Source organism: Somniosus microcephalus, unplaced genomic scaffold (assembly GCF_052327205.1).
Source record: "Somniosus microcephalus isolate GS21.2 unplaced genomic scaffold, FLI_Smic_1.0 unresolved_chr7, whole genome shotgun sequence".
NCBI classification, from domain to species: Eukaryota; Metazoa; Chordata; class Chondrichthyes; order Squaliformes; family Somniosidae; genus Somniosus; species Somniosus microcephalus.
Window position 1 is genome coordinate 33249265 of NW_028225185.1, and position 16312 is coordinate 33265576.

Genomic DNA, 16312 nt, shown 5'->3' on the forward strand with positions numbered 1-16312 from the left:
AGAGAGAGACCCATCAAACACTCCCAGGGCAGGTACAGCACGGATTAGATACAGAGTAAAGCTCCCTCTACACTGTCCCATCAAACACTCCCAGGGCAGGTACAGCACGGGGTGAGATACAGAGTAAAGCTCCCTCTACACTGTCCCCATCAAACACTCCCAGGGCAGGTGCAGCATGGGTTAGATACAGAGTAAAGCTCCCTCTACACTGTCCCCATCAAACATTCCCAGGGCAGGTACAGCACGGGTTAGATACAGAGTAAAGCTCCCTCTACACTGTCCCATCAAACACTCCCAGGGCAGGTACAGCACGGGTTAGATACAGAGTAAAGCCCCCTCGACACTGTCCCATCAAACACTCCCAGGGCAGGTACAGCACGGGTTAGATACAGAGTAAAGCTCCCTCTACACTGTCCCCATCAAACACTCCCAGGGCAGGAACAGCACGGGTTAGATACAGAGTAAAGCTCCCTCTACACTGTCCCATCAAACACTCCCAGGGCAGGTACAGCACGGGGTTAGATACAGAGTAAAGCTCCCTCTACACTGTCCCATCAAACACTCCCAGGGCAGGTACAGCACGGGTTAGATACAGAGTAAAGCTCTCTCTACACTGTCCCATCAAACACTCCCAGGGCAGGTACAGCACGGGGTTAGATACAGAGTAAAGCTCCCTCTACACTGTCCCCATCAAACATTCCCAGGGCAGGTACAGCACGGGTTAGATACAGAGTAAAGCTCCCTCTACACTGTCCCATCAAACACTCCCAGGGCAGGTACAGCACGGGTTAGATACAGAGTAAAGCTCCCTCTACACTGTCCCATCAAACACTCCGAGGGCAGGTACAGCACGGGTTAGATACAGAGTAAAGCTCCCTCTACACTGTCCCCATCAAACAGTCCCAGGGCAGGTACAGCACGGGTTAGATACAGAGTAAAGCTCCCTCTACACTGTCCCATCAAACACTCCCAGGGCAGGTACAGCACGGGGTTAGATACAGAGTAAAGCTCCCTCTACACTGTCCCATCAAACACTCCCAGGGCAGGCACAGCACGGGTTAGATACAGAGTAAAGCTCTCTCTACACTGTCCCATCAAACACTCCCAGGGCAGGTACAGCACGGGGTTAGATACAGAGTATAGCTCCCTCTACACTGTCCCCATCAAACACTCCCAGGGCAGGTACAGCACGGGGTTAGATACAGAGTAAAGCTCTCTCTACACTGTCCCATCAAACACTCCCAGGGCAGGTACAGCACGGGGTTAGATACAGAGTAAAGCTCCCTCTGCACTGTCCCCATCAAACACTCCCAGGGCAGGTACAGCACGGGTTAGATACAGAGTAAAACTCCCTCTACACTGTCCCATTAAACACTCCCAGGGCAGGTACAGCACGGGTTAGATACAGAGTAAAGCTCCCTCTACACTGTCCCCATCAAACACTCCCAGGGCAGGTACAGCACGGGTTAGATACAGAGTAAAGCTCCCTCTACACTGTCCCATCAAACACTCCCAGGGCAGGTACAGCACGGATTAGATACAGAGTAAAGCTCCCTCTACACTGTCCCATCAAACACTCCCAGGGCAGGTACAGCACGGGGTTAGATACAGAGTAAAGCTCCCTCTACACTGTCCCCATCAAACACTCCCAGGGCAGGTACAGCATGGGTTAGATACAGAGTAAAGCTCCCTCTACACTGTCCCCATCAAACATTCCCAGGGCAGGTACAGCACGGGTTAGATACAGAGTAAAGCTCCCTCTACACTGTCCCATCAAACACTCCCAGGGCATGTACAGCACGGGGTTAGATACAGAGTAAAGCTCCCTCTACACTGTCCCCATCAAACACTCCCAGGGCAGGTACAGCACGGGGTTAGATACAGAGTTAAGCTCTCTCTACACTGTCCCATCAAACACTCCCAGGGCAGGTACAGCACGGGTTAGATACAGAGTAAAGCTCCCTCTGCACTGTCCCCATCAAACACTCCCAGGGCAGGTACAGCACGGGGTTAGATACAGAGTAAAGCTCCCTCTACACTGTCCCCATCAAACACTCCCAGGGCAGGTACAGCATGGGTTAGATACAGAGTAAAGCTCCCTCTACACTGTCGCCATCAAACACTCCCAGGGCAGGTACAGCACGGGGTTAGATACAGAGTAAAGCTCCCTCTACACTGTCCTCATCAAACTCTCTCAGGGCAGGTACAGCACGGGTTAGATACAGAGTAAAGCTCCCTCTACACTGTCCCCATCAAACACTCCCAGGGCAGGTACAGCACGGTTTGATACAGAGTAAAGCTCCCTCTACACTGTCCCCATCAAACACTCCCAGGGCATGTACAGCACGGATTAGATACAGAGTAAAGCTCCCTCTACACTGTCCCATCAAACACTCCCAGGGCAGGTACAGCACGGGGTGAGATACAGAGTAAAGCTCCCTCTACACTGTCCCCATCAAACACTCCCAGGGCAGGTGCAGCATGGGTTAGATACAGAGTAAAGCTCCCTCTACACTGTCCCCATCAAACATTCCCAGGGCAGGTACAGCACGGGTTAGATACAGAGTAAAGCTCCCTCTACACTGTCCCATCAAACACTCCCAGGGCAGGTACAGCACGGGTTAGATACAGAGTAAAGCCCCCTCGACACTGTCCCATCAAACACTCCCAGGGCAGGTACAGCACGGGTTAGATACAGAGTAAAGCTCCCTCTACACTGTCCCCATCAAACACTCCCAGGGCAGGAACAGCACGGGTTAGATACAGAGTAAAGCTCCCTCTACACTGTCCCATCAAACACTCCCAGGGCAGGTACAGCACGGGGTTAGATACAGAGTAAAGCTCCCTCTACACTGTCCCATCAAACACTCCCAGGGCAGGTACAGCACGGGTTAGATACAGAGTAAAGCTCTCTCTACACTGTCCCATCAAACACTCCCAGGGCAGGTACAGCACGGGGTTAGATACAGAGTAAAGCTCCCTCTACACTGTCCCCATCAAACATTCCCAGGGCAGGTACAGCACGGGTTAGATACAGAGTAAAGCTCCCTCTACACTGTCCCATCAAACACTCCCAGGGCAGGTACAGCACGGGTTAGATACAGAGTAAAGCTCCCTCTACACTGTCCCATCAAACACTCCCAGGGCAGGTACAGCACGGGTTAGATACAGAGTAAAGCTCCCTCTACACTGTCCCCATCAAACACTCCCAGGGCAGGTACAGCACGGGTTAGATACAGAGTAAAGCTCCCTCTACACTGTCCCATCAAACACTCCCAGGGCAGGTACAGCACGGGGTTAGATACAGAGTAAAGCTCCCTCTACACTGTCCCATCAAACACTCCCAGGGCAGGCACAGCACGGGTTAGATACAGAGTAAAGCTCTCTCTACACTGTCCCATCAAACACTCCCAGGGCAGGTACAGCACGGGGTTAGATACAGAGTATAGCTCCCTCTACACTGTCCCCATCAAACACTCCCAGGGCAGGTACAGCACGGGGTTAGATACAGAGTAAAGCTCTCTCTACACTGTCCCATCAAACACTCCCAGGGCAGGTACAAGCACGGGGTTAGATACAGAGTAAAGCTCCCTCTGCACTGTCCCCATCAAACACTCCAGGGCAGGTACAGCACGGGTTAGATACAGAGTAAAACTCCCTCTACACTGTCCCATTAAACACTCCCAGGGCAGGTACAGCACGGGTTAGATACAGAGTAAAGCTCCCTCTACACTGTCCCCATCAAACACTCCCAGGGCAGGTACAGCACGGGTTAGATACAGAGTAAAGCTCCCTCTACACTGTCCCCATCAAACATTCCCAGGGCAGGTACAGCACGGGTTAGATACAGAGTAAAGCTCCCTCTACACTGTCCCATCAAACACTCCCAGGGCATGTACAGCACGGGGTTAGATACAGAGTAAAGCTCCCTCTACACTGTCCCCATCAAACACTCCCAGGGCAGGTACAGCACGGGGTTAGATACAGAGTTAAGCTCTCTCTACACTGTCCCATCAAACACTCCCAGGGCAGGTACAGCACGGGTTAGATACAGAGTAAAGCTCCCTCTGCACTGTCCCCATCAAACACTCCCAGGGCAGGTACAGCACGGATTAGATACAGAGTAAAGCTCCCTCTACACCGTCCCCATCAAACACTCCCAGGGCAGGTACAGCACGGGTTAGATACAGAGTAAAGCTCCCTCTACACTGTCCCCATCAAACACTCCCAGGGCAGGTACAGCATGGGTTAGATACAGAGTAAAGCTCCCTCTACACTGTCCCCATCAAACACTCCCAGGGCAGGTACAGCACGGGGTTAGATACAGAGTTAAGCTCTCTCTACACCGTCCCCATCAAACACTCCCAGGGCAGGTACAGCACGGGTTAGATACAGAGTAAAGCTCCCTCTACACTGTCCCCATCAAACACTCCCAGGGCAGGTACAGCATGGGTTAGATACAGAGTAAAGCTCCCTCTACACTGTCCCCATCAAACACTCCCAGGGCAGGTACAGCACGGATTAGATACAGAGTAAAGCTCCCTCTACACCGTCCCCATCAAACACTCCCAGGGCAGGTACAGCACGGGTTAGATACAGAGTAAAGCTCCCTCTACACTGTCCCCATCAAACACTCCCAGGGCAGGTACAGCATGGGTTAGATACAGAGTAAAGCTCCCTCTACACTGTCCCCATCAAACACTCCCAGGGCAGGTACAGCACGGGGTTAGATACAGAGTTAAGCTCTCTCTACACTGTCCCATCAAACACTCCCAGGGCAGGTACAGCACGGGTTAGATACAGAGTAAAGCTCCCTCTGCACTGTCCCCATCAAACACTCCCAGGGCAGGTACAGCACGGATTAGATACAGAGTAAAGCTCCCTCTACACTGTCCCATCAAACACTCCCAGGGCAGGTACAGCACGGGGTTCGATACAGAGTAAAGCTCCCTCTACACCGTCCCCATCAAACACTCCCAGGGCAGGTACAGCACGGGTTAGATACAGAGTAAAGCTCCCTCTACACCGTCCCCATCAAACACTCCCAGGGCAGGTACAGCACGGGTTAGATACAGAGTAAAGCTCCCTCTACACTGTCCCCATCAAACACTCCCAGGGCAGGTACAGCATGGGTTAGATACAGAGTAAAGCTCCTTCTGCACTGTCCCATCAAACATTCCCAGGGCAGGTACAGCACGGGTTAGATTCAGAGTAAAGCTCCCTCTACACTGTCCGATCAAACATTCCCAGGGCAGGTACAGCACAGGTTAGATACAGAGTAAAGCTCCCTCTACACTGTCCCATCAAACACTCCCAGGGCAGCTACAGCACGGGGTTAGATACAGAGTAAAGCTCCCACTACACGGTCCCATCAAACACTCCCAGGGCAGGTACAGCACAGGTTAGATATAGAGTAAAGCTCCCTCTACACTGTCCCCATCCAACACTCCCAGGGCAGGTACAGCACGGGTTAGATACAGAGTAAAGCTCCCTCTACACTGTCCCCATCAAACACTCCCAGGGCAGGTACAGCACGGTTTGATACAGAGTAAAGCTCCCTCTACACTGTCCCCATCAAACACTCCCAGGGCAGGTACAGCACGGATTAGATACAGAGTAAAGCTCCCTCTACACTGTCCCATCAAACACTCCCAGGGCAGGTACAGCACGGGGTGAGATACAGAGTAAAGCTCCCTCTACACTGTCCCCATCAAACACTCCCAGGGCAGGTGCAGCATGGGTTAGATACAGAGTAAAGCTCCCTCTACACTGTCCCCATCAAACATTCCCAGGGCAGGTACAGCACGGGTTAGATACAGAGTAAAGCTCCCTCTACACTGTCCCATCAAACACTCCCAGGGCAGGTACAGCACGGGTTAGATACAGAGTAAAGCCCCCTCGACACTGTCCCATCAAACACTCCCAGGGCAGGTACAGCACGGGTTAGATACAGAGTAAAGCTCCCTCTACACTGTCCCCATCAAACACTCCCAGGGCAGGAACAGCACGGGTTAGATACAGAGTAAAGCTCCCTCTACACTGTCCCATCAAACACTCCCAGGGCAGGTACAGCACGGGGTTAGATACAGAGTAAAGCTCCCTCTACACTGTCCCATCAAACACTCCCAGGGCAGGTACAGCACGGGTTAGATACAGAGTAAAGCTCTCTCTACACTGTCCCATCAAACACTCCCAGGGCAGGTACAGCACGGGGTTAGATACAGAGTAAAGCTCCCTCTACACTGTCCCCATCAAACATTCCCAGGGCAGGTACAGCACGGGTTAGATACAGAGTAAAGCTCCCTCTACACTGTCCCATCAAACACTCCCAGGGCAGGTACAGCACGGGTTAGATACAGAGTAAAGCTCCCTCCACACTGTCCCATCAAACACTCCAGGGCAGGTACAGCACGGGTTAGATACAGAGTAAAGCTCCCTCTACACTGTCCCCATCAAACAGTCCCAGGGCAGGTACAGCACGGGTTAGATACAGAGTAAAGCTCCCTCTACACTGTCCCATCAAACACTCCCAGGGCAGGTACAGCACGGGGTTAGATACAGAGTAAAGCTCCCTCTACACTGTCCCATCAAACACTCCCAGGGCAGGCACAGCACGGGTTAGATACAGAGTAAAGCTCTCTCTAGACTGTCCCATCATACACTCCCAGGGCAGGTACAGCACGGGGTTAGATACAGAGTATAGCTCCCTCTACACTGTCCCCATCAAACACTCCCAGGGCAGGTACAGCACGGGGTTAGATACAGAGTAAAGCTCTCTCTACACTGTCCCATCAAACACTCCCAGGGCAGGTACAGCACGGGGTTAGATACAGAGTAAAGCTCCCTCTGCACTGTCCCCATCAAACACTCCCAGGGCAGGTACAGCACGGGTTAGATACAGAGTAAAACTCCCTCTACACTGTCCCATTAAACACTCCCAGGGCAGGTACAGCACGGGTTAGATACAGAGTAAAGCTCCCTCTACACTGTCCCCATCAAACACTCCCAGGGCAGGTACAGCACGGGTTAGATACAGAGTAAAGCTCCCTCTACACTGTCCCATCAAACACTCCCAGGGCAGGTACAGCACGGATTAGATACAGAGTAAAGCTCCCTCTACACTGTCCCATCAAACACTCCCAGGGCAGGTACAGCACGGGGTTAGATACAGAGTAAAGCTCCCTCTACACTGTCCCCATCAAACACTCCCAGGGCAGGTACAGCATGGGTTAGATACAGAGTAAAGCTCCCTCTACACTGTCCCCATCAAACATTCCCAGGGCAGGTACAGCACGGGTTAGATACAGAGTAAAGCTCCCTCTACACTGTCCCATCAAACACTCCCAGGGCATGTACAGCACGGGGTTAGATACAGAGTAAAGCTCCCTCTACACTGTCCCCATCAAACACTCCCAGGGCAGGTACAGCACGGGGTTAGATACAGAGTTAAGCTCTCTCTACACTGTCCCATCAAACACTCCCAGGGCAGGTACAGCACGGGGTTAGATACAGAGTAAAGCTCCCTCTGCACTGTCCCCATCAAACACTCCCAGGGCAGGTACAGCACGGGGTTAGATACAGAGTAAAGCTCCCTCTACACTGTCCCCATCAAACACTCCCAGGGCAGGTACAGCACGGTTTGATACAGAGTAAAGCTCCCTCTACACTGTCCCCATCAAACACTCCCAGGGCAGGTACAGCACGGATTAGATACAGAGTAAAGCTCCCTCTACACTGTCCCATCAAACACTCCCAGGGCAGGTACAGCACGGGGTGAGATACAGAGTAAAGCTCCCTCTACACTGTCCCCATCAAACACTCCCAGGGCAGGTGCAGCATGGGTTAGATACAGAGTAAAGCTCCCTCTACACTGTCCCCATCAAACATTCCCAGGGCAGGTACAGCACGGGTTAGATACAGAGTAAAGCTCCCTCTACACTGTCCCATCAAACACTCCCAGGGCAGGTACAGCACGGGTTAGATACAGAGTAAAGCCCCCTCGACACTGTCCCATCAAACACTCCCAGGGCAGGTACAGCACGGGTTAGATACAGAGTAAAGCTCCCTCTACACTGTCCCCATCAAACACTCCCAGGGCAGGAACAGCACGGGTTAGATACAGAGTAAAGCTCCCTCTACACTGTCCCATCAAACACTCCCAGGGCAGGTGCAGCATGGGTTAGATACAGAGTAAAGCTCCCTCTACACTGTCCCCATCAAACATTCCCAGGGCAGGTACAGCACGGGTTAGATACAGAGTAAAGCTCCCTCTACACTGTCCCATCAAACACTCCCAGGGCAGGTACAGCACGGGTTAGATACAGAGTAAAGCCCCCTCGACACTGTCCCATCAAACACTCCCAGGGCAGGTACAGCACGGGTTAGATACAGAGTAAAGCTCCCTCTACACTGTCCCCATCAAACACTCCCAGGGCAGGAACAGCACGGGTTAGATACAGAGTAAAGCTCCCTCTACACTGTCCCATCAAACACTCCCAGGGCAGGTACAGCACGGGGTTAGATACAGAGTAAAGCTCCCTCTACACTGTCCCATCAAACACTCCCAGGGCATGTACAGCACGGGTTAGATACAGAGTAAAGCTCTCTCTACACTGTCCCATCAAACACTCCCAGGGCAGGTACAGCACGGGGTTAGATACAGAGTAAAGCTCCCTCTACACTGTCCCCATCAAACATTCCCAGGGCAGGTACAGCACGGGTTAGATACAGAGTAAAGCTCCCTCTACACTGTCCCCATCAAACACTCCCAGGGCAGGTACAGCACGGGTTAGATACAGAGTAAAGCTCCCTCTACACTGTCCCATCAAACACTCCCAGGGCAGGTACAGCACGGGGTTAGATACAGAGTAAAGCTCCCTCTACACTGTCCCATCAAACACTCCCAGGGCAGGCACAGCACGGGTTAGATACAGAGTAAAGCTCTCTCTACACTGTCCCATCAAACACTCCCAGGGCAGGTACAGCACGGGGTTAGATACAGAGTATAGCTCCCTCTACACTGTCCCCATCAAACACTCCCAGGGCAGGTACAGCACGGGGTTAGATACAGAGTAAAGCTCTCTCTACACTGTCCCATCAAACACTCCCAGGGCAGGTACAGCACGGGGTTAGATACAGAGTAAAGCTCCCTCTGCACTGTCCCCATCAAACACTCCCAGGGCAGGTACAGCACGGGTTAGATACAGAGTAAAACTCCCTCTACACTGTCCCATTAAACACTCCCAGGGCAGGTACAGCACGGGTTAGATACAGAGTAAAGCTCCCTCTACACTGTCCCCATCAAACACTCCCAGGGCAGGTACAGCATGGGTTAGATACAGAGTAAAGCTCCCTCTACACTGTCCCCATCAAACATTCCCAGGGCAGGTACAGCACGGGTTAGATACAGAGTAAAGCTCCCTCTACACTGTCCCATCAAACACTCCCAGGGCATGTACAGCACGGGGTTAGATACAGAGTAAAGCTCCCTCTACACTGTCCCCATCAAACACTCCCAGGGCAGGTACAGCACGGGGTTAGATACAGAGTTAAGCTCTCTCTACACTGTCCCATCAAACACTCCCAGGGCAGGTACAGCACGGGTTAGATACAGAGTAAAGCTCCCTCTGCACTGTCCCCATCAAACACTCCCAGGGCAGGTACAGCACGGATTAGATACAGAGTAAAGCTCCCTCTACACTGTCCCATCAAACACTCCCAGGGCAGGTACAGCACGGGGTTCGATACAGAGTAAAGCTCCCTCTACACCGTCCCCATCAAACACTCCCAGGGCAGGTACAGCACGGGTTAGATACAGAGTAAAGCTCCCTCTACACTGTCCCCATCAAACACTCCCAGGGCAGGTACAGCATGGGTTAGATACAGAGTAAAGCTCCCTCTACACTGTCCCCATCAAACATTCCCAGGGCAGGTACAGCACGGGTTAGATACAGAGTAAAGCTCCCTCTGCACTGTCCCATCAAACACTCCCAGGGCATGTACAGCACGGGGTTAGATACAGAGTAAAGCTCCCTCTACACTGTCCCCATCAAACACTCCCAGGGCAGGTACAGCACGAGTTAGATACAGAGTAAAGCTCCCTCTACACTGTCCCATCAAACACTCCCAGGGCAGGTACAGCACGGGTTAGATACAGAGTAAAGCTCCCTCTACACTGTCCCCATCAAACACTCCCAGGGCAGGTACAGCACGGGTTAGATACAGAGTAAAGCTCCCTCTACACTGTCCCCATCCAACACTCCCAGGGCAGGTACAGCACGGGTTAGATACAGAGTAAAATTCCCTCTACACTGTCCCATCAAACACTCCCAGGGCAGGTACAGCACGGGTTAGATACAGAGTAAAGCTCCCTCTACACTGAGGGAGCTAGTGAGGGGGGCGAGTGGGAGGGAGAGGGGCGGAGTGGGAGGGGGGAGCGGGAGTGAGAGGGGGAGAGCGGGAGTGAGAGGGGGCAGCGGGAGGGAGAGGGGTGGAGCGGGAGGGAGAGGGGGAGGGGGAGGCGGTGCGGGTTGGCGGCTGGTCCCTCTGCCAGCTGCGCTGGGGATTCTCACCCTATTACTGGTTCTATCTCTCTCCCAGCGGCAGGAGCGATACCTGGAGAACCAACAGAAGTGCACGAAGGCGAGGAACGAGTATCTGCTGAACCTGTCAGTGGCCAATGCAGCTCTCAACACCTACTTCATCCACGACGTCTCGCAGCTCATCGACGTAGGTGGCGGGGGGGGTGGGGGGCGGCTGTGGGGAAGGGTGGAGGGGGCAATGCTCAATCACAGGCCTGGGAATCACCGGTCACTCAGGGGCTGCTGGCACTGGTACAGAGGCAAGCACGGGAAGAGCCTCAGTTACACTGTGTGAGTGAGTGTGTGAGTGAGTGTGTGAGAGTGTGAGTGAGTGCGAGAGTGTGTGTGCATGTGTGAGTGTGTGCGAGTGTGTTTGAGAGTGTGTGTGTGTGTGTGTGTGTGTGTGCGAGTGTGTTTGAGAGTGTGTGTGTGTGTGTGCGAGTGTGTTTGAGAGTGTGTGTGAGTGTGTGTGTGTGTGTGAGTGTGTGAGAGTGAGTGCGAGAGTGTGTGTGCATGTGTGAGTGTGTGTGTGAGAGAGTGTGGGTGTGTGTGTGTGTGTGAGTGAGTGTGTGTGTGTGAGTGAGTGTGTGTGAGTGAGTGTGTGTGTGTGAGAGAGAGTGTGTGTGTGAGTGTGTGTGTGTGTGTGTGAGAGTGTGCGTGTGTGTGCCCTCAGATCGCTGCCTTGTTCTGCGTCTCAGTCTCAGGGCCCCCCCCCCACCCCCCGGTCTGAACCTGCTGTTTTCGACCGTAAAGAGCTCCCGCTGCGCCAGAGTGACCCCCCTTGCTCCTTCCCCTTTCACTCTGAGGTCACATAGCGACAGCTGTGCGGGGGAAAGTCAGTCAGACACCAACGTCTGCATTACTGAGCCGGTCACACCAGCAAATAGGAAACAAAGGATGTTCACTTCTACCGCCCCTCCGACAGTGCGGCGCTCCCTCAGTACCGCCCCTCCGACAGTGCGGCGCTCCCTCAGTACTGCCCCTCCGACAGTGCGGCGCTCCCTCGGCACTGCACTGGGAGTGCCGGCCTGGATTATGAGCTTGAGCCTCTGGAATGGGACTTGAACCCCACCAAAATCACCAGATGGCACCCTTTTAAGGAGGCCATTCGGCCCGTCGTGCCTGTGCCGGCTCTTTGAACGAGCTCTCCAATTAGTCCCACTCCCCCCTGCTCTTTCCCCACAGCCCGGCACATTTTTCCCCTTCAAGTATTTCTCCAATTCCCCCTTTTGAAAGTTACTATTGAATCTGCTCCCACCGCCCTTTCAGGCAGCGCGTTCCAGATCACAACAACTCGCTGCGTAAAAAACATTCTCCTCATCTCCCCTCTGGTTCTTTTACTGATTATCTTCAATCTGTGTCCTCTGGTTACCGACCCTCCTGACACTGGAAACAGTTTCTCCTTATTTACTCTCTCCAAACCTTTCGTTATTTTGAACAACTCTCCTAAATCTCCCCTTAACCTTCTCTGCTCGAAGGAGAACAATCCCAGCTTCGCCAGTCTCTCCACATCACTGAAGTCCCTCATCCCTGGGACCATTCTGGTCAATCTCCCCTTAACCTTCTCTGCTCTAAGGAGAACAATCCCAGCTTCTCCAGTCTCTCCACATCACTGAAGTCCCTCATCCCTGGGACCATTCTGGTCAATCTCCCCTTAACCTTCTCTGCTCTAAGGAGAACAACCCCGGCTTCTCCAGTCTCTCCACATCACTGAAGTCCCTCCTCCCTGGTACCATTCTGCTCAATCTCCCCTTAACCTTCTCTGCTCTAAGGAGAACAACCCCAGCTTCTCCAGTCTCTCCACGTCACTGAAGTCCCTCCTCCCTGGGACCATTCTGGTCAATCTCTCCTTGACCTCTGCTCTGAGGTGAACCACCCCCAGCTTCTCCAGAATGTGGATATACCGAGGCCATGGCAGCCTGGGTCTGCCAAGCGCAGACAGGAAGCGGTTGAAGAGGAAGTGGCTGCACGTTGACTAATAGCAGCAGCTCCTGCTTTATGGTTGCCTGCAGGGGAAGCTTGAAAATCTCTCTCCTCGGGCCTGTTAATAATGCAGGAACTCCCATTTCTCCAGCGCCTTTCACCGCCTCAGGACGTCCCAAAGCGCTTCACAGCCAATGAAGGACTTTTTTTTGAAGTGTGGTCACTGTCGTAATGTAGGAAACGCGGCAGCCAATTTGTGCACAGCAAGCTCCCGCAAACAGCAATGCGATAACGACCAGGTCATCTGTTTTTATTTTGGGGGGGCTTCTATTAACGGCAGTGCCCCCCGGGGTTCGGGGAGGCCTCCGGCTGGAATGTGGAGCGGCAGGGGAGAGTTGTGTGTCTGTGGTTGTCGGGCACTGACCGGGATCGGGCTCACACAATAGCCCCACCCCGCTGACTGTCACTATGGTACTGGGACAGGTAAAGAAACAAACAGGAATGGTTCCTTTTTTTGCACGGGCCGTACTGTACCAGACGGGAGTGAATCATTTGCTTTTACCCTGCTGTGTGCTGTACATGTATAGGAGCTGACACTGAGACACACACGGGCCGTACAGGAGCTGACACTGAGACACACACGGGCCGCACAGGAGCTGACACTGAGACACACACAGGCCGTACAGGAGCTGACACTGAGACACACACACAGGCCGTACAGGAGCTGACACTGAGACACACACGGGCCGTACAGGAGCTGACACTGAGACACACACACAGGCCGTACAGGAGCTGACACTGAGACACACACGGGCCGTACAGGAGCTGACACTGAGACACACACATGGGCCGTACAGGAGCTGACACTGAGACACACACGGGCCGTACAGGAGCTGACACTGAGACACACACGGGCCGTACAGGAGCTGACACTGAGACACACACGGGCTGTACAGGAGCTGACACTGAGACACACACGGGCCGTACAGGAGCTGACACTGAGACACACACGGGCCATACAGGAGCTGACACTGAGACACACACATGGGCCGTACAGGAGCTGACACTGAGACACACACAGGCCATACAGGAGCTGACACTGAGACACACACAGGCCGTACAGGAGCTGACACTGAGACACACAAGGGCCGTTCAGGAGCTGACACTGAGACACACACGGGCCATACAGGAGCTGACACAGACACACACACGGGCCGCACAGGAGCTGACACTGAGACACACACGGGCCATACAGGAGCTGACACTGAGACACACAAGGGCCATACAGGAGCTGACACTGAGACACACAAGGGCCATACAGGAGCTGACACTGAGACACACAAGGGCCGTACAGGAGCTGACACTGAGACACACACGGGCCATACAGGAGCTGACACTGAGACACACACGGGCCGTACAGGAGCTGACACTGAGACACACACGGGCCGTACAGGAGCTGACACTGAGACACACACGGGCCATACAGGAGCTGACACTGAGACACACACGGGCCATACAGGAGCTGACACTGAGACACACATGGGCCGTACAGGAGCTGACACTGAGACACACACACAGGCCATACAGGAGCTGCCGGGAGTTGATTTGCGGCGATACTAACCCTGGTCTCTCGCTCCCGCAGTGTTGGGACTTGGGGTTCCACTCGTCTCTGAGCCGGACCCTGCGGACGTACCTGACGGCAGAGTCCCGCGTGGAGCTCTCGCGCCGCGACGGGCTCAACCTCATCGAGGCCGCGGTGGACAGCCTGGACCCGCAGAGTGACAAGAACAAGATCATGGACATCAACTACAACGCCTTCTGCCTCCCCAACAAGTTCGAGTTCTTGCCTCACGACCAGGATCAGGTCATTAACCCCTCCCTGTTACTGCGCGCGCATTAACCCCGGGCAGAATTAGAATCACACCACACAGGAGGAGGCCATTCGGCCCATCGTGCCTGTGCCGGCTCTTTGAACCAGCTCTCCAATCAGTCCCACTCCCCCCTGCTCTTTCCCCACAGCCCGGCACATTTTTCCCCTTCAAGTATTTCTCCAATTCCCCCTTTTGAAAGTTACTATTGAATCTGCTCCCACCGCCCTTTCAGGCAGCGCGTTCCAGATCACAACAACTCGCTGCGTAAAAAACATTCTCCTCATCTCCCCTCTGGTTCTTTTACCGATTATCTTCAATCTGTGTCCTCTGGTTACCGACCCTCCTGTCACTGGAAACAGTTTCTCTCTCTACTCTATCAAAACTCTGTGTAATTTTGAACAACTCTATTAAATCTCCCCTTAACCTTCTCTGCTCTAAGGAGAACAACCCCAGCTTCTCCAGTCTCTCCACATCACTGAAGTCCCTCATCCCCGGTACCATTCTGGTCAATCTCCCCTTAACCTTCTCTGCTCTAAGGAGAACAATCCCAGCTTCTCCAATCTCTCCACATCACTGAAGTCCCTCATCCCTGGTACCATTCTGGTCAATCTCCCCTTAACCTTCTCTGCTCTAAGGAGAACAATCCCAGCTTCTCCAGTCTCTCCACATCACTGAAGTCCCTCATCCCTGGTACCATTCTGGTCAATCTCCCCTTAACCTTCTCTGCTCTAAGGAGAACAACCCCAGCTTCTCCAGTCTTTCCACATCACTGAAGTCCCTCATCCCTGGTACCATTCTGGTCAATCTCCCCTTAACCTTCTCTGCTCCAAGGAGAACAATCCCAGCTTCTCCAGTCTCTCCACATCACTGAAGTCCCTCATCCCTGGTACCATTCTGGTCAATCTCCCCTTAACCTTCTCTGCTCTAAGGAGAACAACCCCAGCTTCTCCAGTCTCTCCACGTCACGGAAGTCCCTCATCCCTGGGACCATTCTGGTCAATCTCCCCTTAACCTTCTCTGCTCTAAGGAGAACAACCCCAGCTTCTCCAGTCTCTCCACATCACTGAAGTCCCTCATCCCTGGTACCATTCTGGTCAATCTCCCCTTAACCTTCTCTGCTCTAAGGAGAACAATCCCAGCTTCTCCAGTCTCTCCACGTCACGGAAGTCCCTCATCCCTGGGACCATTCTGGTCAATCTCCCCTTAACCTTCTCTGCTCTAAGGAGAACAACCCCAGCTTCTCCAGTCTCTCCACATCACGGAAGTCCCTCATCCCTGGTACCATTCTGGTCAATCTCCCCTTAACCTTCTCTGCTCTAAGGAGAACAACCCCAGCTTCTCCAGTCTCTCCACATAACGGAAGTTCCTCATCCCTGGTACCATTCCGGTCAATCTCCCCTTAACCTTCTGATGCACTATCAACAACACCAAAGACTACGAGTTGAACTTATACGAAGTAGGCTTTTATTGACTAAGAACTGGAGCATGCCTCTGCTAGTGGATCCATCCTAAGAGCTCCCGGGGGAAGGGTGGTGAGTCACCTTTATACCCAGGCTTAGGGGTGGAGCCAGGGGCGGAGACATGCCCGGACCTGTACAGAGTTAACAGTGGTTTACCACACAGACATGTACAGAGTTAGCAGTGATTTACCACATTCACCCTTCGTTTAAAAAAGAGTCCGGCGGGGTGAAGTGTTTCAAAAGTTCGTATACGAAATTCTCTCCGGGGGTCTTGTCTGCCGTAATGATCTTCGTGGTGCCGGTTGCGGCGGTTCTTTGCCCGCGGCCGCTTCTCGCATGGGACGGAGCACTGGCGTGTCGTCCTCTCGGGGTAGGGATGGCACCGGCATGTCGTCAGTTCGTGGTAGACACCCCGGTGGTGCGTCGTGGGTAGTGGTGGTGGGTGGAGGTAGTGGATGGTGATTGATGGTGTTTCGGG

At 53.4% G+C, this 16312-nt stretch overlaps 1 protein-coding gene across 1 annotated transcript in view; it reads left to right on the forward strand.

Annotated features, from left to right (window-relative positions):
• LOC147086758 (SLIT-ROBO Rho GTPase-activating protein 3-like) overlaps positions 1-16312 on the forward strand; it is a 135379-nt gene that overhangs the window by 32981 nt on the left and 86086 nt on the right. Inside the window, 2 exon segments of the mRNA XM_085978927.1 lie at positions 10600-10728; positions 14146-14367. Of these exon segments, the coding sequence (XP_085835053.1) occupies positions 10600-10728; positions 14146-14367 (351 nt within the window).